The following is a 21,249-nucleotide window of genomic DNA, read 5'->3' as shown; positions in this document are numbered from 1 at the left end:
CAGATGTAGTGTGGTCGATATGTAACGTCACCAGTCCTGGTAGATGTCCCAACCCTCCACCACCTGTTAGAATTACAGCCACTCCAACTGCCCCCTCTACAGCTACAGCTACACCGACCCAAACAGTTGGTAACCCAAGTGAAGGTGGAGCTAGCAGCACTGAAATTGATTCTGTAGTATTTTTACTCAGCACTTTTAGTGCTATTTTGTACTTAAACTTTTTTACACTGTAGAGAACACTACATAATAGCGTAATAATATATTATTATTGTGATAACATTCTTTTTTTTTTACTTAATGCATTCAGTTTGCATTTGTACATTGTTAATCTATCATACAAAAATTAATTGTTTAATGTGCATGCAGGGTGCAACTCCTTAGTACTTGTATTATAAAATTGTATGCTATGCTATTCATGTGCTAGTCTGCAACAACAAAAAATGCAATAAGTTTCAAATTTTAAAAAAAACATTTCATATGCATTGGATTTCCCTAGCCGTTAGGCATGTGTTTAGGATATATGTATGGAGTGTTCTCACGAGGGTACCAGGTGCATACATTAAAGAACAGTTCTATACAAGCTAAGGTGGTTTTTTTTTGTTGCATGGCACTTCAGGAAACATACCCAAACTAATGAAATGAGAAGCTAGATTTCTAAATCAAGCTAGTGATTACAGCACCTAGCAGGTTACCGTATAAGGCAATGTGGAAAACTGCACAGTTGCAACATTGGAGATTTTTGTATAACTTTACTTTTCTGAACAGCTGCAGGTTACTTGAGTCCTACAGAGGGTATAAGAATCTATGGGTCACTATATGTAACTGCATAGTCAAAGTTAACAAACAGCATGCACAATTCTACCAGTTTGAAGTTATATCAACCTTTGCTATGTTGTATACTCACTATTTACAGGCTGCTACTAAGGTTACATTGCATTTCAATGCATAGGCTGAAAATGTTGGACTGAATGTTCGTCACAGTTTTGAACTGTTGTCACATTTTATAGTACATGATAAAAAAAATGAAGAATTTAGATTTTTCCATTTGCAGCAGCTAAGGAATTTTCCAAGTCAGGATGACGATCTTTTTGTTTCTTCTGTCTGGCAATTTCAATCTTCAGCTTTGTGTTCTCCTGAAGACACAAATGAAACAGTCGGAGCTATAACTAAATCCAAACTGCACCTGTTTTAATGATATGTTTTCTTCTTTAAGTTTAACTACATAGTGAATCTTCTGTTTTGGATTTTGATGCCCCAGCAGTTTGGCATAGTCAGCACTGACTCGTAAAAACTGAAATTCACACATACATACTACATAAATTAAATGAATATTTCACTAGAGGCTTGAGGTGCTTGACACACATATATAGTCTATGTACCATACGACAGGAAATTTTTACAAGAAAAAAATGACATTTTACAAATCAGTTTAATTTGTCAAATCTTAATTCATCAAAACATCCATAAGTACCTCTAAAAGCAAGTTTAGATTTATTGATATTTAATTCATCAATACTCATCAAACTTTCCTTTCATCAAAATTCCTGTCGTAGGGTGCAGGCATCAAGTATATTATACATGTAGGTACACACTGTTCATGGTTTGTAGTGTTGTTTCGGTTCTAAGGTATAGAACTAAAAGTACATTAAGTACAGTAAATTTTTTTTAAAAGTTCTAGTAGACTAAAACTATCAAAATTAGGAGGTGTTTTCATTCTAAAATCAATGAAAATTTTGGGTAAAGTCCAGTCCATGGAATAAAGTAGGCCATTCAGAAGCTTGAGAATTTTAGGTTCAAAAACTAAAACAAAATTTCTTGAACTTTTGGTTCTAATACTAGTACTACATTAAAAGGTTTCAGAACCTGATAGTGCATTCTAAAAGGCAAAGACCATTGCCAATTTATTGAAGTTGCTTATGTCTGAAAGTGAAGTCATAAAAATCTTCATCATATTTACTCTTTGTAAGCTGACAAAAAAACTCCCCAAAACTAATACTAACCTAAACTCTTGTACACTGAGGGAACTAACTAAACTCCTGCAAACAGGAGGTACTACAACTAATATTAACTAAAGCACTTGTAAACTGAGGGTACTAGCACTAAACTAACTAGCAAACTGGGGATACTAGAACTAAAACTGCTCTTAAAATCAAGTACTAAAACTACCAGAATGATTTTGCAGTACTAAAACAACACTACTGTTTTGCTAAAGATAGAGGACCATGCATTTTAATCCTAAACATACTAATGTTCTCCTTGCCTATAGAGGAAAAAACTATTTGTGACTGGCTGAGCAAAACCCCAGCATTTTCGACGCTTTTGGAGTGGACTGCCAAAGTTTCAGCTGATAATCTTGGAGTTATCATGTAGTGCTAGACAGTCAAAACAGCAAGAAATTCGATTTGTTTAGCATTTGTATGATAAATAAATACATTTTCACGAGATAATGTTGCGTTTGAGTGGCACTGTAGTTGTACTTTTATTCCACACACGCACACGCACAATCTCTAGCAGATGTGTAAAACACAGCCATTGGCGAACCATGCATGACACATGACCCAGGAACTCAAATCTTGTGTAGGAAAATCCTCAGGACTAGTAACCCACAAGAGGACTGTCCAGGTCTCACGGAGAGAGGTGGAACCTGAAGTTCCACAACAACCCCAACATGGTTAAGCGACGGTTGGACATTTGCTTTCCCAGGCCATCAAGTCCTTATTATACAGCTGGGCTACCAAGTCACCATTGTACATACACACGCACATACATACAAACAGATGCATGTAATTACAAACACACAGAACTTTATTTACTGCACAAAGAATGCATGTAACACAGAGAACACGTGAGGGGTAGGACAAGCCTACGTGAGGTGAGATAAATTATGCAATCCACTACAGCAGTACTTGATCACGAGTAGATGGGCGTGGCACTGCTAAAGAATCTAAAGCGTCTGATCCATCAATGATTTCTACTAATTTCGATCTTCAACTGGTACTGTTTCACTATAACTTGCTATCTATAATTGTTTCATCTACTGGGCTGTAGAATATAACAGTTATAACACGATTACTTGGAATATGACATAATATACATACTCGTGCCCTGCAGGCACTTGTGTGTATATTTTTGCTTTTGTCATATCCCTCGTAACCGTGTTATAACTATAAAAATATATATTGAGTTCTACAATATTCATACTTTACGAGGTGCTTTAAAACTCTAACACTTTAAAATATGTACAAAGGATCTTTCATAAATTCATTATACTGATAATGAATTTATGCAAAATCACATGGGCTTGTCCCCCCCCCCCTCACAAGCACACCTAATGCAAAGCACGCTATTCAACATATAACTGATACACAATACACATAGTGACACACCTACGAGGTACACACACAATATACTACATAAAAAATATTATATACCTCTGCATGAGCAAATGAAGATTCAGATTTTAATACGTCCAGCGCTTCAAGTTGATCCTATAGTATAATATAGCAAAGTGGTAGGACAATTAATTACTCACATATATTGGCTTATACTTTGTTAACAAATCATCTACTTGTCCCTTCCAACTACATATCATAAACAAATAAAGTAAATCCTTAAGCACACAGAAATTTACCTAGCAGCTTCAGCAGCTAGCTGTACATTTTCATCCTTCAACCTGAAGCATGGCAAGCTATCACAATGTGCATTAAAATGCTACACTGTTAACCTGTCTATGTCTTTCTGCAAGTCAGCAATCACTTTGGATGAATCTTCTTTTTGTTTGCTGAAGTGTGCCTCTTGGGATGACAATCTCTTCTGAGTATCAACCAGTCGTCTGTATAGATAGATGATAAAGATGTAAGAGCGAATCATTTTTGTCCTGTCACACACATACATACATGCATGCATGCAAACACACACTACACGCACCTACTAAGCTCTTGTCTAACTGCCATTGCCTTTTCATTTGTTTCATAAACAGCCCTATAAATTTTAAACTCATTGATTTTTAATCAGATCATTTTAAAACTCACTTCTTGATTTTTTCTTGCATGTTTAAGACTTGTTCTGTTGATATTCTTAGTTCCAATTTTAAATCAGTTTCCAATTTAATTTTATTACTTTTCTCAGTAGCTACGTAACACATAACATCAATTCATTAACGGATACAACAATTTACCATTTCCTCACCTAACTGTTCTCTGAGGTTGCTAATCATAGCTTTAGTAGCCTCCAACTCCTTTTGCAGTCTAAATTAATAAACTACAATATATTATATTATCCATTGGTATCTAATGAATTTCTTTTGCGTAACAAAGAGAAAATGCAAATGAATAACAATATTGTGGTAAGGCTAGCAAGATTGTAAGTACAGGCTATAGTGCCTTTTATTGGTTTCTGGTCTTCAATCCAATTTACAATATAATTTTTAAACCAGGAACGCGCCCACAGCCAGCCAAAGGTTTACTGAAATTGTTTTCGTAAAAGCATGTGTGTGTGTGTGTACCTATCTACCTATGTTTGTCCATACGCACCCACGTGAGCAAAATCGTTAAATAATGGTAAAAGCAGCTTTTACATAAGAAGTAAAAGTGAAATAAAGTCTGTATTAAACTTCTGCACAGATGAACTGTGCTCTGAGGTGGCTTCTTTTCGGCAGACTGAAATACGGATGTGGCTCAGACTTTGTAAACTACCTTCCCTTTGAGGTTTTTCAGGCGTCTAGTAACTGAAAAAACAATGGCGCAGGCCTCATACACTACCAGGAATAGCCTATTGCTTTGAGTTGAAAGGGTGCGTATCCCTTACGTACGCGAATGAAAATAAAGAGCAGCTTTGAGGCTTTGTCAAGAGAATTTGTGGGAAAAAACACAATAGTCAAACTATAAAACAGTTCAGAAGATACTTCTGTGTTGGTAAAAGCGGTTTGTTTTACAAGCGCTTCCTTAGTAGTGCATAGCAACGTAATTGAATGAATTACAAAAATTTCATGAATTACAAAATATGAGAATTAGCTAATAATATTATTGCACAACCCAAAACTACTCTATTGTAAAATAGCAATACATATATAGTTGGTTAATTCATAGTAGCATATATACTATGGTTAATTCCAGATGAGTTAGCTATAGTATGTTCACGTTGAGCTGAATCCTCAAAAATATTTAATAACTCATGGATGCAATTACACAAGATCTTGAAATTTGGCTCATTTGTAGTACTGCCTGACCCACTAAAAATATTTCAAAATCTTGTTGTTCAAATGTTTGACATAAAATTTATGGCCAATCAAATTTTTTACAATACATTTCTTATGGGGAAGCCATATAAGTACAGTGCCCTTTCCCGAACTTGTAATGGAGCCAAACTGTACGTGTCCGTTGTTGACACCTTTGCTGTTACCAATAATCATTTGGTTGGCTGAAATGTTAACTCTGTTGAGAAAAAATCCACTTTTAATTTAACTTTTCTCTTGAACATAGGGCTGTTTCGTTTATATTTGAGTTGATAGTAATGTTTTGAACAAAGATACATCGCTGTAGATAGGCTAAGACAACTGGCAAGCAATTGTGGATGGTTTTACAGACATGTGGCGTGATTCAATCGTGTGCGTATACGCATGCATGACAGTGGATTTGTGATAAAACTCGAAGAAACCAGCCATGAAGACAATGATTCAGTAAGGAAACAATATAAAATAATTTCTTACACTATAACAATAGTTTATTAGTGGCCGCCTGTTTCTCAAGGCTGCTTTTAGTGTATTTTGTAGTTTTGTTGTCTTATAGTTACTTTGTGGTTTTATTTACGTAAACAAAAACAACCCAGTCAAGATTGTTAGTCCACAACATTTACGTAGAGGTATAGTAACCAAGTAGTTTAGTGTACAGTGAAGCTTATACAGCATGATTCGGCGTGCCTTGTAAAGTACACCGGGAAATTCAGCCATGAAAGGGTTAAGTTAACTGGTGATGTTTTGTAAGAACTCCTTTTGCTTTTATACTGCCGATTCATATATATATTTATATAGAAAGTAACCAGTTTCCACGGCCACATTGTACAAAAACGCCAAACAAACAAAAACACCTTACCAAAATTTACCCATATATCAACGTTGCACCTTTAATAGTAGAGGTGCCACCATCGATTTTAAATGAGATTAAACACAGTTTGGAGTGTGAGTTTAAATAGTCATCACATCGATATTTGGAACTAAAATGCTGTGGCATATATCCAATAAGGTATACAGTATGTAGAATGAAATACTCTCTAAAAGAGCAACCACCAATTTTACATACCTCTGTGACTCTTCTTCCAGTGAAGCAGTTTCTTCTTTACTATCTTCCAACATTTCTTTAGTCACCCTTAATTCCTGCTTGGTGCAGCTTATCTCTCCAATGTAAAACCTTGTGAATAGTGTACACTTAGCCACTAGCCATAGGTTGTTAGTTTCGCATACTTGAGTTGCTGCTGTAGTCCATCTGTGTGTAAACTGTGCTTCACAACATCTTGAGACAATTGTGATATTTGATCTTGAAGTTCTGCCCTACAGTGTTATTGCACTTTAGGACCATGTAGCTTAGTTAGGCGTCATGACTTAGTGTATGCTAACATAATGGAACCATGGACAATGTCCTGATTATCAATGTGTGTGTGTTCTTTTTAAGTTTAACAGCATACACAAAAGACGTCGACAAGCCCATAATAGCAGCAGAATGGAGAGTGTCAAACTGGAACACATTTAACATAAACTACATACCAAGGTCTGCACTTTAGAAAGACTAGAGGGACTTTTTTTTTTAAGTAAACAGATTCTGTTCAGCTACACTGGTATTACTACTACGACACTCTACTTTGTTTATGGACTTAGCTTACTTTTCTTCTTCCAGTATTGCAATCATGTCCATGTATTCTTTTGTAGTTGATGCAAGGCTATGTCTTGCATCTTCACAGGTAGCCTGAAGTTGAGCTCGAAGGGCAGAATTCTCTTGATCCTTACTTGCACACAATCCTGAAAAGATCAATACCCTATAAACAGCACACAATTTTATGTCCAGCTAACTTTTCACATTCTCTAATTCCACAAAGGGAACAGTTTTTTTCCCCTACATGGTTAGTAAATAGAAATACAAGATTTTGTGTACATGCTTACATCCATTGGAACATTTGAAGCAGAATAACTTATTGGTCGTTTGCTCTGTGGTGGCTTACGCTTGCCCTTAATCAAGACTGGCTTGGGGGTCTTCAGTGATGTATTGTTAATCTGATGGATAATACACAGCAATATACAAACACCATTAATACTTTAGTGGTGTCACTAACTGTTGTAGACTGCACAGAATCTGTACTGCTTATTGAAACATCACATACGGATTCTGCGTCAAGAGATACATTTAATATGCACTTATAAACATTCACTGCACGTATTAACCTGAATCTGATGGAGCTCTGAATCTTTGTGACTTGAGGAAACTGTGAGAAACGCCTGAGGTGTTATCCTTCACTTCATAGCTTCCTACCGCGGGAACTCCACTATCTAACAGCAATGAAAGATTACTAAGTAAGTCCTTAGCACATAACTTATCTACCTTTATCAGTAAACCGCTTCGCCTTCGGAAACATCTCTACACTAGACGTATCAAATTCAAATTTTGTGGGGTTACCATGGAGTTAATAAAATTTAAGAGGCGTTTATGATGGCGCTAAAAATTTAAACACCTTTCGTCGTTTTTCTTCGTTTAGTAAGCTGCTGAGAGACGAGTTAAACTATGAGTACTGAGAAAGACTACGTAAAGTTTTTACAAGACCAAGGTATTATAGTTCTATTTAATGCCTAGCACATTCTATGGCATATCAGACTTGTGTTTGTAATGCACTTGTTTATTGAGGTTACGTTAACGTTGTATATCCATGAAGTAAACACAGGTATAAGAAACATGAAAGGCTCACCTTTAACAAGGAAAGGGTGTGGCTTATATTTAAATCACACTCGTTTTATTACTAGTTCAGAGGCTTAGTTCTGCTCTCAGTCAGTACCAGAAGAAATATCTTCCACCACCTAAAGACCAGCAGGTACTAAAGCTGTCCCTAGTTTAACCTGCTGTTGACAAGTGTGTGACTAGGATACCTTACTACCTTCAGATGGACCTACAGCACCATGGCTTCTGGAGAAAAGGTGACTAGTGTATGTCTTGCAGTAACCTCTGCGTGTACTTAGCAATGTCCATCCCATGTCTCGGGCATCTATCACTTTTTGTACATGTTAGGCCACTCCAAATGAGACTGTAGTTTCCTGTCCTGATGTTTTCGTTATTCGGTGCAGGCGGGAGGCTTATTATCATTATTCATTATTAAAGGTGTGACTGCTCTATTAGAGTATCTTGATCTTGAGAGGATTTCTAGGTCGTGAAAATAGCAAGCTAGCAACTACCAGAACCATTCATTTTTAGGTTTCATTGTGCTTTTTAGCAATGCAAAATAAAAGGCTCCATGAGAAGTTTCCAAAAAGCAGCACAGGAAGTGGTTTTGGAAAATAATGATATGCAATGCGGGTGCCCAGACGTGATGCGGGTGGAGGACGGAAAACCACAGTCTCATTTGGAGTGGCCTTACCTACTTCATATGCATATGGCTGTATGGATGGGTTGGTGTGCATGCATGCATGCGTGTTTCCACACATGGGAATATATATATACACACTACACAAAATGCCGTGTTTTTTTCCCTGATAATTGAAACCCCACTATTTGCATGTGCAGCCATTGGTGATTGTCATACGATGTAAACTGCTATCGGTATGTAATGTGTCAGAGGAAGCTGGAAACACTGAGCGCTGTACTACCGTATTCATGAAAATCTGTTTTGAAAAAATGTAGATGCATTATAATGTGATGTGGTGTCATTGTTCTGTAGTGAATATGTACGTAAGCAGTCTGATTGCACATGAAACGGTGGTATATTAATTCATCCCAAACCCTTCAAAGCAAGAGTACATTGCTGTAATGCTCTTGGTTCGAATATCTAACAATTCCTGAGAACCACAGTAATATTAATCATGCCTATTATTATTATTCACTTGACATACTGCACCAAATGAAACTGTAGTTAATGGAACTCGGTGTTACATGTTCGTTTGTTTGTGTGCATGTGGTGTGTGTCCGTGCGTGCGTGTGTGTGTCCAATGTACATACGTGTTTTAATAGACAACTATCTCCATTACTTGCTGAATATGATGCCACTATTAAAGAGTTAACCGACCAAGTAACATCCTATGAGGTAAACAAGCAAACAAACACAACTTCACATATGACTTGCATTTTGTTTTCAGTCAGAATTACAATCATTAGCTCAAAGGGTGAAAGAAGTTACCGATGAAAACACAAAGTGTGTTCTTAATTGAGTGTGTGACATACCCTAATTTAAAATCATTAACTCTCAGACTACACACTGATGTAAGGAAGCATGTTGAGCGACAGTTGCAAAATGAAGGACAAGAAGGAAGCAACAGTGAAGCCATTTTGTGTCAAAGAATAGACTCGCTATCTCAAGTCAGTGTCTACATTAAAACTACACTCATACCTTCTGTGACTCCTGCAGGAGAGGGACAACTATGCAGAATTGTGCAAACAGACCACTGAAGAGTTGGAAGCTGCTCACAAAAGTGAAAGGGATATTGCTAAAGAATTGTCCAAGTGTCGTAGTGAACTTGCAGCCATGCAGGTAAGAAGGATCATAACAGCCATGGTGGACAAGTACTTAAGCGATTGCAAAGTGCCTGTACTTATGTTTAATACTTGGTCCCTTGACTCTTGCAAGTACTGGCCTTGTATCTAACACATACATGTAACCATGTATGCATGTGCTTCAATGCAGAAAGCTACTGTTGATTCAGCTAAAGTGATAGATCAATACAAGCAAGCCTACAAACAGCTAGAAATCGTACGTGCACATTTATAAGTGCACCATTTTTGTCCACTAATGACTTTTGTTAAAGGATCATCAGAAACTACTTAACACGGCTCAAGTACAAGAAACAGAAGTTGTTTCTCTACAAGGACAGTTGAGGTTTGTGATTTTACAGCGTACCTTTGTAATTTATAGTGCACACGTGCCTTGCTTTTTACAGTCAATGTAAAACTGATTTAAAAGCAACAGAGCTTCAGAATATGGAATTCCAGCAAGCCATGGAAGAACTAAACATCCAGCTAAAACGACGGGTGATTAGCTGACAAAATGTAGAAGTAATATGATGCTGTTACTACAGGAACTAGAAAGAAATCAGTTCTCCAGTGTTGAAAAGACAGCAAACGGTCACCTTAGACAATTACAAAGCAACAATATAGAATTGGAGGCAAAGTAAGTTTAATTTTGTGTATCCGTCATTGCTAAATTTTTTCAAAACTGTCCCAAATCACACACCACATAGATACACTATAAAATAGGCCTCAGCACCTATGGCTGGTTGTTTCACCTTTGCTGGGTAGTGTGACAAGCTCAAATGGTGACCTCTAACCTTGGCAAGCACCTGTAACAGTGGTACGAGGGTGAATGAATCTGTCAAAAAGCTTTATTTGGTTCATCTTGTTGAAAATGCATGCCTCCACCCTTGGCAAGTTGTAACCTTCAAAAGCCACTTTACCTTTGTTGCAATAATATTTTATTGCTCAATAAATTCATCTAGCTGACAGGAAGGAACATTGTACACTGGTAGTTGTTTACGAACAATTGGGATTAAAATATATTGTAGTGCCAAAACATGTTAGAATAACATAGCAGCTTCTGGGATACAATTAAGTGTTGTGGAGGAGACAACGTGTGTCTATTTCTTTGATCTACATGTACTTTGATCTTTTACTTTGATCTCTCAATTCCTAGAAGTTGGTGCTGGTTTTAGTTTACTGCTTTTAGTATTATTATCAGTTGAAGGCTCAGCATGTGAAACCTGTTCACATACTTTTGTTGTGGTGTTAGGGCAGCCATTCTGAGTAGGGAGAACTCCATGTTAAAAACTGAGAAGAATGAATTGGAAGAAAACTTGTCCTCAACACAAGGAAAGATGTAAGTTGTTGTAGTAGTGTGGATACCAGTGTGAGTGGTGATCACTGTGTAGTGCTACGCTGGAACAGAGAGAGTTTGAAGCCATCCAACATATCAGAGAGAGCATGCAGATGGTAGAGAATGCAATGTTGGAGAAGGAACAGGTCAGAGGTTGTCTTTGTAGTATGCCTTCAATGTGTTAGTTCATGAAGTACATACATGTAAGTATGTGCATGCGTGCGTGTATGTGTGTGTGTTTGTCTGTATTCTTGGTCTACAATATTAAAAATTGTTAGGCTCAAGTCGGTGAACAGCAGAAAGTAGAGGAGATTACTAGACTACAGCAGTCACTAACAGCTCTATTAGAGGAGGCTGGCCACAGGACAAAGACCGAGGTGTGTAGTATGCTGTGTGAGTAGGTGTGCGTGTGTGGTGTCTGTATTTTGCTATAGTATGCATGTTTTGTAACTTTTGTTGGACCCATTGGTTTTAATTATTTACTCTCGAAATATTACCCTACGTATGTGTTCAGGTGGAAGCAGTTCGCGAGGAGTGCAACAAGAACATTACTGTTATGGCAGAAGAGATCAAGGCACTGGAAACAGTTAGTGGTGTAGCCTTCCACACCTTTCCACGTTACTATTGTGTGTACAGGAGTGTGCAGATAAGGGCAACACATTGGAAAAAATACTCAGAGAGAAGAAAACAGTTGAAAAAGAATTAGAATTAGTGAGTATACATATACATGCAAGAAAATTGTAACAGGAGTAAAGCAGGCCATCTCCTGTGTATCTCTTCTTACACATTATGTAACCTTTGTTGTTGGGAATCTAAGTGCACCTGAATGCCAGGAAATCTTTATTTAAAAATACAAACACAACTGTAGAATGAAAAGAGCAATATAGCGGTATAGTACTAAAGTAGTTGCAAATTCAACCTTTGCTCAAACCTAGTTTTAGCAGTATGATTTACTTGTTATAGTCAGGCTACAGTTATTCAGGCAGTGATAAAAAATTAAACGTTCAGATAAATCAAGACACATGGTAGTGTGTCGTGCGGCCAAGAAAGCCGGTGCGCTACACCGCGAGTACATTTGCAGGAAGAAACAAAACACAATTTTCATGCATACGTAGCTCCGTGCTCCCTACTCGAATTGGAATCATTTTTATACTGCAAATTCCCTCCACCTTCAGGACCCCACATACCAAATTTGAGCAACTCCATCGTGAAATATAAGCCTTCAAAATTCGGCTTAATTTCTTCAGGTTTTTTTCTTCGTTTAGGGGGCTCAAGGGGCTTAGATTCTTCTTTTCGCACACTTGACAAAAACCATTATAAATCACAAATGTGTAGCTCAATTGTCTTGAGCTTTGGTACACTTTAAGAACGTATTGCAGCACAATCATGTACCAAGTTTGGTGCAGATCTGGTTAATATTCGTAGAGCTATGGACGATTATTTGTGTTAAAAAAAGCCGACTTGTCACGCCTACAGGGTAAACCACTTATGGGAATAACTTTAAAATCGGTATGCGTATAGGTTAACCATCATAGCTCAAACTTTTTGTGGTTTAAAAGAAATCGCATTGATAGCTACAGAGTTTCAAGGCTAAAACCAAGCAACTGTAAATCGCAGGGTCGAAATACTCTAATAGAACAGTCACCGTGGGGTAAAAAGGTGCATAAAAATGTTGAGAGAAAAAAGTTGCTGACCAGCGTTTGAACCAGGGACCTCCATACTGAATGCCCAAATCCTTAACCACTGAGCTGCTATCACGGCTGATCACCTCACTTTATTTCTACTTTATAAATGAAAATTCTAGCTAAAATCTACTCAATAGTCAAGTTCATAATTTCATAGATCTATCAATGGAATCTAGATTGTTCTAGAACATTCTACAAAAGTTATGAAAGTAGCCGTGTTGTGCGGCCAAGTGCAGCCAGTGTGGCCGGCGACATACTCATTTTACGGAACCAAAAAATGCCATCTTTTACAGGTGAGACCCGGCCTTCAATATGCAACGGCTAATAGTGAGGATGGAGCTCGTGTAGACGTTTATGCTTCAGGATTCTCAGGAGGTAAGCAAGCATTTTTTTAATGTCAAGATTAAGGATAGCCCAACTGCACCTTCATATCGTGGTACCCAAGTATTCTCACCGTAGTTTATTGACGTTTTGAACAAGAGAAACAACGGAAGTACTGTAGGAACAACGAATTTGAGATGGGTTCTTTTACCCCACTTGTATTTTCAACATTAAGGGGTGATATGGGTCATGCTACTCAGTGCTATATTTTACAGAAGACTTGCTCTCCTTGTCTCTCTTCAGAAGGAGTAGTGTCATATAGTTCTGTGATGTCAGGGTGGTGGCAAGGGGTGCTGGTAACCCTGGGAATAATAAAAAAAATCTAAATTAAAATTTTTCATGTATCCAGCTCTCCATAGTGGTTGAATGGTATAATTAACCATTTCTGCAGTGGAAGGTTCCTCAGGGTAGGGCATCTCCCATTCCTAGTTTGAGTCAAATCTGCCCAGCTATCATTGGGGTATACGCACCTTCAAAATCTTATTTCAGTTCTTCATATAGCCATGTAGTCTTTGATGTTTCCTGTAGTAAAGGGAAAAAAGCTAAAAGGAATTATCAATGTCAACCATAGGCTGGCTTTGGAACTTGCAATTACAAAAAGAAGTGATATCCGCACAAAACAGCCAAGCTGGGAAAAAAAGTGTGGCCTTAAAAGTCTGGGTGAACAAAGTTGTGAAATCAAAGGTGGCGGCCAGAAATGGCTGCAATGATGTTAATGCTAATTAAATTCAATAATGGCTGTAAATTTATTAGTGTTAACATCATTGCAGTCATTTGTTACCGCCATCTTTAATTTCACAAATTTTTTCGCCCAGACTTTTTAAGGCCGCACATTTTTTTGTGCGGGTATCATTTATGTGCAGATCTTTCCTTTGATTTACTCTAATAAAACATATATCTTATACTGAAATACTCTAATAGAACGGTCATTGTCAATGTACATAATAGTTATATGGGCACAATGTGGAGTCTATGAAATTTATAAACCCGAAGGCCCGGGCTGTAGCGCACGAGCGAAGCGAGGGCGCTACTAAGGGCCTGAGGGTTTATAAATTTGATAGACTCCACATTGTACCCGTGTAACTGCTTTAGACTCTATTTCACATTACACTCAGATTACTTACCTCATCCACGGCTGTTTCTGCTGTAGGCTTGGCAAAAGCAGCTGGTTTTCTTGTGATAATACTAGCGCCATGGCAACTACGCGTCCTCACGTAACAAAATAATCGCACTCATTAAATCACTGTACGTGAACAATTATGCATAGCGATTGGATGAACTTAGATTTTGAGCATATGTTATATGCCTGAAGGCGTGGAGTATATTAGAAAACAAGGTGGAGTATATGAGATTTATTACTCACCCAAAACAGCCTAAATAGAGTCTAAGGCCATATATTTGAATTTCCACTGTATATTACTCTGTATGATTTTGTTCAGGCACTACAGCAAACTCCCACCGACACTGAGCGATCTTCAGAAGTCATCCATGACTACCACATTAAGCTTAGTGCTGCTGAGAGAGCTCGTGATGAAGCACTAGTCAAACTGGACTCCCTTCAAGCTGCTCATCAAAGACTGGAGGCTGTGTATGTTTGCTACAATCTTAGATTGTATAGTAATATATATCATGCATTGAATGCTATTCTGTTTATAGGATTTAAATTAAATGCATAGTGCATAAGCACTAAATTTTCTTTTTTGCCATTGCATTTTCAGTCAATCCATATATAGTAGTAGTACATATAGTGATATACAGTAGTGTGGAGTAGTAGTAGTAAGGAGCCTAGTTGTCTGTATACAGTTAGTGGACATTCTTTGCTTAGGCCAGCCTATAAAGTTACGTACATAAGTTTCTTGCAGATAGAGAGACCTACATGTAGCTACATTTCATTCTGGCTATTCATTGCAGCATTCACCAAGACAAGAGCCAGATTGAATTCTTAACTGAGAACAAACGGAAGCTGCAACAGCAGCTGGAAGAGGAGTGTGATCAACTGAGAAAGGATAAAATCAGATTAACAGGTACTTACTATTAATGAATTTATTGGTAAGTTGTTTAATAGCAAAGACTCTGTATTTTTTTTTTGTTTGTTTCACAAGCCCCTAATGATATATAAATGCTAGTGGCATGTTTTTGGATTTACAGTGACAGTGGCACATTACTAACCAAACTCAAAACAACACAATTTAAATTTGGTAGTCTTCTAATGATTTATTAGGTTGCCTTTAACTATTCCAAATGAAGTGTATGTACGTGCAGTGCTGTGTAGTAATGTCTGCCTGTAGGTGAAATTGACACGTTTCATCGTGAGCTGAAGGCATTGCAACAATCCAAGGAATCAGTACAAAGAAAACATAAACAAGAGGTTAGTGGGTTTGTCTTTGTTCTTGTACAACACACATGGGGTACAACACACATGGGGTATGATGCTATTCTCTTGTCTAGCTGGCTACACTGGCACAACAGCATGAGCTGAGGGAAAATGAGCTCAGACAAAGAATGGAAGGCTCCGAGGATGTGCATAGACAGTCATCCAACGAACTGAGACAACTGTTAGCAGCACAGCACAGAATTAGCTCAAGGTACCCATGGTAATCTATGATGCAGTTTAGTTTGAAATGAATTATATTTTAGTGATGTGCAATATATCAATAATATCGCATATCGTGCTATATCAGTCATGATATATGTAGCTGTTTTTATATCGTGGTATTGTTTTGATACATAAATAATGGTTTTTACACAAAGTTTATTGTAAAATGACAGTACAGCAAAACAATTTTCTTCGATAGAGACTTCCATTCCAGTAGGTTAGGTGGGATTATGTTGCTACTTTTCATGTGTAAATGCTACATTTGTCAGTAATTTATTATCGTGGTTCATAATTACGTTGATTTATAAATGTGATTAAAAGTGTGCAATAATAGTGATAGGCGATATGTGACTGAATTTGACAAATCCCGGCTTTGACAGACAAAGCTTTGTTAGTAGATATGGCAATTTTACATGATCACTGTGTATAACTTCACAGTGCCTAAAGTGCAAGCAAATTTTGCACTAATTCTACATAATTTATTAGCTATCACTGTGTGGGGTGCTTTTTTAGTGTGTAATATAAGTTGGAGTGTTTTGTTTTTTTTTTCAATTTCAAAGTGGCTTAAAATAACATTGAAAATTACTTTCTGCCACTTTCCCCAGGATATTACATAACTTAATTTTGACCAGGGGGTTCTCCCTATCTATAGGTACAGCAGCAAGTGGTTTTCAACACAATTACACTATAGTTTTATCTTGTTTGGTTGTTGCTAAGTTATACAATAATTTCATCTTAAAGAACAGACAATAAAAATTAAGGTCTGGCAGCATTTAAAAAATTATATTTATGGTGACAATATCATCAGGGTTAACAAAATTAATCGACTAATTGATCTGCTGATGCCGATAATGGCTGATAAACGGATTTTCCAATTAATTGGTGCATCACTATAACCTGAAGAAAATAATTTTCTATGAAAAGATCAACTAAGAACCATGCCGACCCTAGACAAAGCTTCTGTATTCGATGATGCAATCAACTGCTAATTTGTACTAAACCTGTTGTCTAACTTCTAAGAAAATCATGTACATACTTAGTAGTAAGATTCATTGCTGTATGACTGATAGTCATGAAACACAGGCTATTGTCTTATTACTTCTTGGAATGAGGAATTAACAATTATTGCACCTCATCATTATTAAACTTTGCTATGTATTATGACTACTTCTTGCAATTGGCTACTTCTCTGAATGCCTAATTGTGTCTAAAAAGTCCCATTGTGGGGCTTTGCATTTTATGTGGCACCTTAGCTTAACCTCAATAACTACAGTACTACTACTACTCTGACTAACATTATGTGTCTAAATGTGTCTGTAGATGGAAAGAAGAGTCCACAGCATTGGGAGTAAAATTTGAGCAGACGTTGACTGAGATGAGGTAAGCTCAATCAGTACAGGGATCATCATGGCAGCTGCTTTTTTGCCATATAGAAATGAGCTTATTCAACACAAACAGAAAAATGATGAACTATCCAGTCACCTCAAGAAACAGAAAACTAGATGTCATGGGGTATGTCTGCTATTTTATTTGGTGGATGACATTAATTTTAATACTAGAACATAATGTTTGCACTTAATACGTTATATATTGGCAAGATTCAGCTCACAGCCAGAAAGATTTCACCCCCTGTTGTTATAATTAATTTCAATGTTAGCTACGAAAGAGTGGTTATGTTTCTGTGTACTTATGCTTTGAATGTGATGTTTATATTGTTCTCATTTCCGTTTATTGGTTTTTATTTTCTTTTAGCTGGAGAGGCAGGTACATGAACAAACTGGTGAGCAGGCTAGCTTACAATCACAACTGGAAGAAGCTGAGGCAAGGGCTGAGCTGTCATCAACCCAAGCAGCTAGCCTGCTGTCCCACGAACGTCAACTGTTGCAAGAATGCCGGGCACTGCAAAGAGAGGTAGACAAATTACGCCTAGAATTAACAAAAGTAGCAACCAGGTTTGCTAAGTTGTCCCAATTGCTAACCATTTATCTTCTTTATATGACAGCCACTCAACTCCATTACACCATTCAATGCCCACTAGAACATTTACAGGACTAATGGCCAATGATACTGACCATCTATTAGGCCTGGGACACTCTACCAATGCTCAAGCATTGTTTGATCTCCAACAATCATTGCATAGCACCAGGATGGAGCTTGGTTTAGGGGACAATCACAGGACCAGCAAGCATCATAGTAAAAGGTGACATAAATCTCTTTTATATAATTTAAAACTTATTTTTGTTCTAGTTCATATCGGTCACATAGTCACAGGTCTCACAGTAGTCACAGATCGCACAGAAGTGGTAGCAATTCATCGGACACCCTTACAGCTCCTCTATCTGAGAAAGAACTATCCCTAGCTAGCGTTCCATCTAACCGTGACACCACTAGCCATCAATGATAAAAGCCACCCTCCATTTTATACATAGATTATATGTGTATAGCCATATTATTACATGAAAATTTATAAGGTTTTTATGAGATCATGATCATTAATATTATAAACAAGGATGTGTGTTGTTTGCTGCAAGGCATGAAGAAGGTGAAAGAAACAGTCTGAACAAAGTTGTGTTAGATATTCTGCATGCACAAAGTTTTAAAGATTCTTGTTGTGGAAGATTTAAATTGGCCACTGGTAATTGTGGGAATACCAATGAAGATCCGGAGATGGCAATAGGCTATAGAAAATAAAACTTAAATGAACAATGTCAAAAAGGAAACAGCCCACCTTCTGTGACTGTAGGGTTATTCCACTTGTGGCTGTAAAGTTTGCTGTTTGACCATCTAGTGAAATTCCTCCGATTCCTTTCAGGAGAACCTCATTGGCAGTAGCTAGCATATTTGAGGGACTATTAACCTGTAAAAATGTGTTCTTTTAAGAATACTAAACATTTATTATTATACCCTGTTTGTGACAACTTTTGTAGCACGTAAAGTATTGAGTGCTGTTGGAAAGTCAAACTGTACTCTCCTTTTGTCAACATACAGCATCTCTCTTTGTAGGTCTTGTATTGAGAGAGAAGAATATGGAGAAAATAGGACATTGTCTCCCTTGATGTCTAACTGAGTGGGACCATAAGTGGTACCTTTAGTAAATATAATATTCATTTTAGAACAATTTTACTGGATTTGCAAAAAGCTACCTTTTCCACACATTTTATACCAGAAAACAAAATGATGTAACACTTAACTCCTTATACTGATTAACCTGCTCTTAGTATCAAAATGCAGCCAGATACTGTAGCTACACTTATGGAAAACTTCAGGCCATTATGAAGCTTCAAAGTTCAAAAGTGTATCCGATTTTGTGTGTGAAAAGGTACCTTTTTGCAAACTTGTATACCTGGAGTAGGGGCACTTCTTTCAGTGCCTGATTCTAATAAAATGTTCTCATCTGATCTGAAATTACGTTGTTTATCAGTTGTTGTTAAGTCACTTGCCAGCTGGAGTTGATCAATTGTAGCACTTTTCAGAAATATCACGTCCCCATCATCGTCAAATTTGAGAAAGGCAGTCCCATCAATTCTAATCCTCAGCACGCCACACAAGATGCAGGTAAGCTAAGGATGGAATATCATAGCTAATATTATAATGTAGATACATACACTGCTTGCATGCACGTTGCTACATATATATAACACACTATCCTCAAATCCCCTACCTAGTCAAAGTGTTGATTAACACATCTGGGTGAGCACTGACAATAGCAGGCGGGGGCCTAGTGGCCAATAACCTAGTCTGCAGTGATTGTAAAGACCCCAATGATCAAAGGACTTTATGCATACCATTTTCTAAAACATGATGCATACCAACATAGCCTAGTCTCGTGTGGCCAGACCACTTTTTCCTCTTTATCATTGGGTAGGGCCGGGAGAAAAAGGGTCTGGTCCGGTTTGAATCCCACACCTACCCAGATAATTGGGTAGTGTTAACCAAAGAAACGAGATGTGTTTTCAAATAGTAGTCGCTTGTGTCTAGGAATCACAAGCGCACATTTACAAACCAATCAATGTCTAAAGTCTACACCAATGATTGAATCAGTTTATAAAGTCTTTTATTGATTCACAGGTAAGCAAGATCTTTGGTAATTGTTGTACTAACTTACAGTAGTTTTATTACAGTGGAGTTTAAGCACATGGAACCATAATTAGGCCCCTATTTGGTGATTATTAGTTTCTCATCCAGCCTTTCTAATTATTATGATGCGGGCGGGAGGGTATTACCATTATACCATTATTTTATAATATTAACACACTGATGTACAGACCTTGTCCAAATTGTCTTCCTTTCTTATACTACAAACATTTCCTTCACCACTTTTCGTGATCGCCAACTGTTTTTCGACAGTCAACTGAAAGCCTGCTTTGATGAAGTCGATAGAACACGATTGCAACTGGTACTGCAGCAATTTGCTAAGGAAAACAACAGTTCTCCTGGCAAAATATAGCGCATTGTAGTGTTCATCAACAAAAAATTATATCAGTTTGGTATCACGTGTTCTTCTGAGCATGCACAGAGTAAATAATGGCTTACCATGCGGTAGCTTAAGAAGGGTGCGGGCGGTGGATGAGAAACTAATAATCACCAAATAGGGGCCTTACTGCATAGTTGTAACGTAACTGAGTTTCGTGTCAAGACGATTGCGGGATTCGAACCAGACCAGACCCTTTTTTCTCCATACCCAAGAGAAAAAAAGTGGTCTGGCCACACAAGACTATAGCCCACCTCACAGCTGCCTCATGCACTGCAAACATGAAGGAACTACAAAAGTGGTTTGTCTGTCTCTACCACATGGTCAGGGACATGGACACACACACACACACACACACACACACACACACACACACACACACACACACACACACACACACACACACACACACACACACACACACACACACACACACACACACACACACACACACACACACACACACACACACACACACACACACACACACACACACACACACACACACACACACACACACACACACACACACACACACACACACACACACACACACACACACACACACACACACACACACACACACACACACACACACACACACACACGCGTGCACACACTCACCACGAAATTTCCAATGATCACAATGGTTAGTATGACTGCAGCCAACAACAATATCCAACGCTTTCTTCCTCTAATTCCGGTCCTCTCTAAATAGTGCTGTGTTGCTTCCTTGCGTGCTACCACCTCACCAGCTCTGAAGTTGTTGGAGTGAGCGCGCCTAGTGGCACGCTTTTCCAATGCTTTTCTCCACATCATGTGGTCCTACGAGCGAGTAAAATCAATGGTACTAGCTATTTACCCTCTGCCCCACCCCCTTATAAAACAGTGCGCGTAAGTTACACTATCAAAACAGACCGTACCATTTTCAGCTCCGCACAGTAGCTCCAGTAATGCGTTTAACATTTAGAATTACGAAGTAGTGCCAAGGAAGAAAAGACGGACGAGCGATTACACCCTCTCACCTTCTTGAAAACATGTATTTCGTAATTAAAAATACTTCG

At 37.8% G+C, this 21,249-nt stretch overlaps 3 protein-coding genes across 3 annotated transcripts; 1 reads left to right on the top strand and 2 right to left on the bottom strand.

Moving 5' to 3' along the window:
• Positions 1-865: 865 nt before the first annotated feature.
• LOC136237958 (hyaluronan-mediated motility receptor-like) lies at positions 866-8,242 on the bottom strand. The gene is made up of 17 exons (XM_066028244.1): positions 7,587-8,242; positions 7,430-7,534; positions 7,321-7,373; positions 7,151-7,261; positions 7,061-7,103; positions 6,874-7,009; positions 6,458-6,544; positions 6,297-6,404; positions 4,189-4,247; positions 4,032-4,131; positions 3,928-3,981; positions 3,725-3,832; positions 3,632-3,673; positions 3,533-3,581; positions 3,432-3,488; positions 1,184-1,291; positions 866-1,133 (listed from the first exon to the last, which is right to left on the bottom strand). The coding sequence occupies exons 1-17, from the start codon at positions 7,618-7,620 to the stop codon at positions 1,032-1,034; spliced, it is 1,356 nt and encodes a 451-aa protein (XP_065884316.1). The 5' UTR covers positions 7,621-8,242; the 3' UTR covers positions 866-1,031.
• On the top strand, positions 7,658-18,197 carry LOC136237954 (sodium channel and clathrin linker 1-like). The gene is made up of 25 exons (XM_066028239.1): positions 7,658-7,809; positions 8,003-8,070; positions 8,121-8,173; positions 9,201-9,273; positions 9,326-9,381; positions 9,437-9,545; positions 9,595-9,717; positions 9,871-9,936; positions 9,992-10,062; positions 10,124-10,214; positions 10,262-10,353; positions 10,969-11,055; positions 11,108-11,198; positions 11,331-11,429; positions 11,567-11,638; positions 11,689-11,763; positions 14,558-14,706; positions 15,030-15,142; positions 15,407-15,486; positions 15,567-15,703; positions 17,035-17,094; positions 17,148-17,226; positions 17,467-17,666; positions 17,717-17,914; positions 17,962-18,197. Exons 1-25 carry the CDS (start codon positions 7,767-7,769, stop codon positions 18,113-18,115), a joined length of 2,439 nt encoding a protein of 812 aa, XP_065884311.1. The 5' UTR covers positions 7,658-7,766; the 3' UTR covers positions 18,116-18,197.
• On the bottom strand, positions 18,174-21,247 carry LOC136237963 (beta-sarcoglycan-like). The gene is made up of 6 exons (XM_066028252.1): positions 21,109-21,247; positions 20,810-21,010; positions 19,058-19,274; positions 18,619-18,800; positions 18,443-18,571; positions 18,174-18,392 (listed from the first exon to the last, which is right to left on the bottom strand). Exons 1-6 carry the CDS (start codon positions 21,109-21,111, stop codon positions 18,213-18,215), a joined length of 912 nt encoding a protein of 303 aa, XP_065884324.1. The 5' UTR covers positions 21,112-21,247; the 3' UTR covers positions 18,174-18,212.
• Between the last annotated feature and the right edge of the window lie 2 nt (positions 21,248-21,249).

Source organism: Dysidea avara, chromosome 11, assembly GCF_963678975.1.
Source record: "Dysidea avara chromosome 11, odDysAvar1.4, whole genome shotgun sequence".
NCBI lineage: Eukaryota > Metazoa > Porifera > Demospongiae > Dictyoceratida > Dysideidae > Dysidea > Dysidea avara.
The sequence above is the reverse complement of the archived record's forward strand: the minus strand, read 5'-3'. Positions and strand labels throughout refer to the sequence as shown.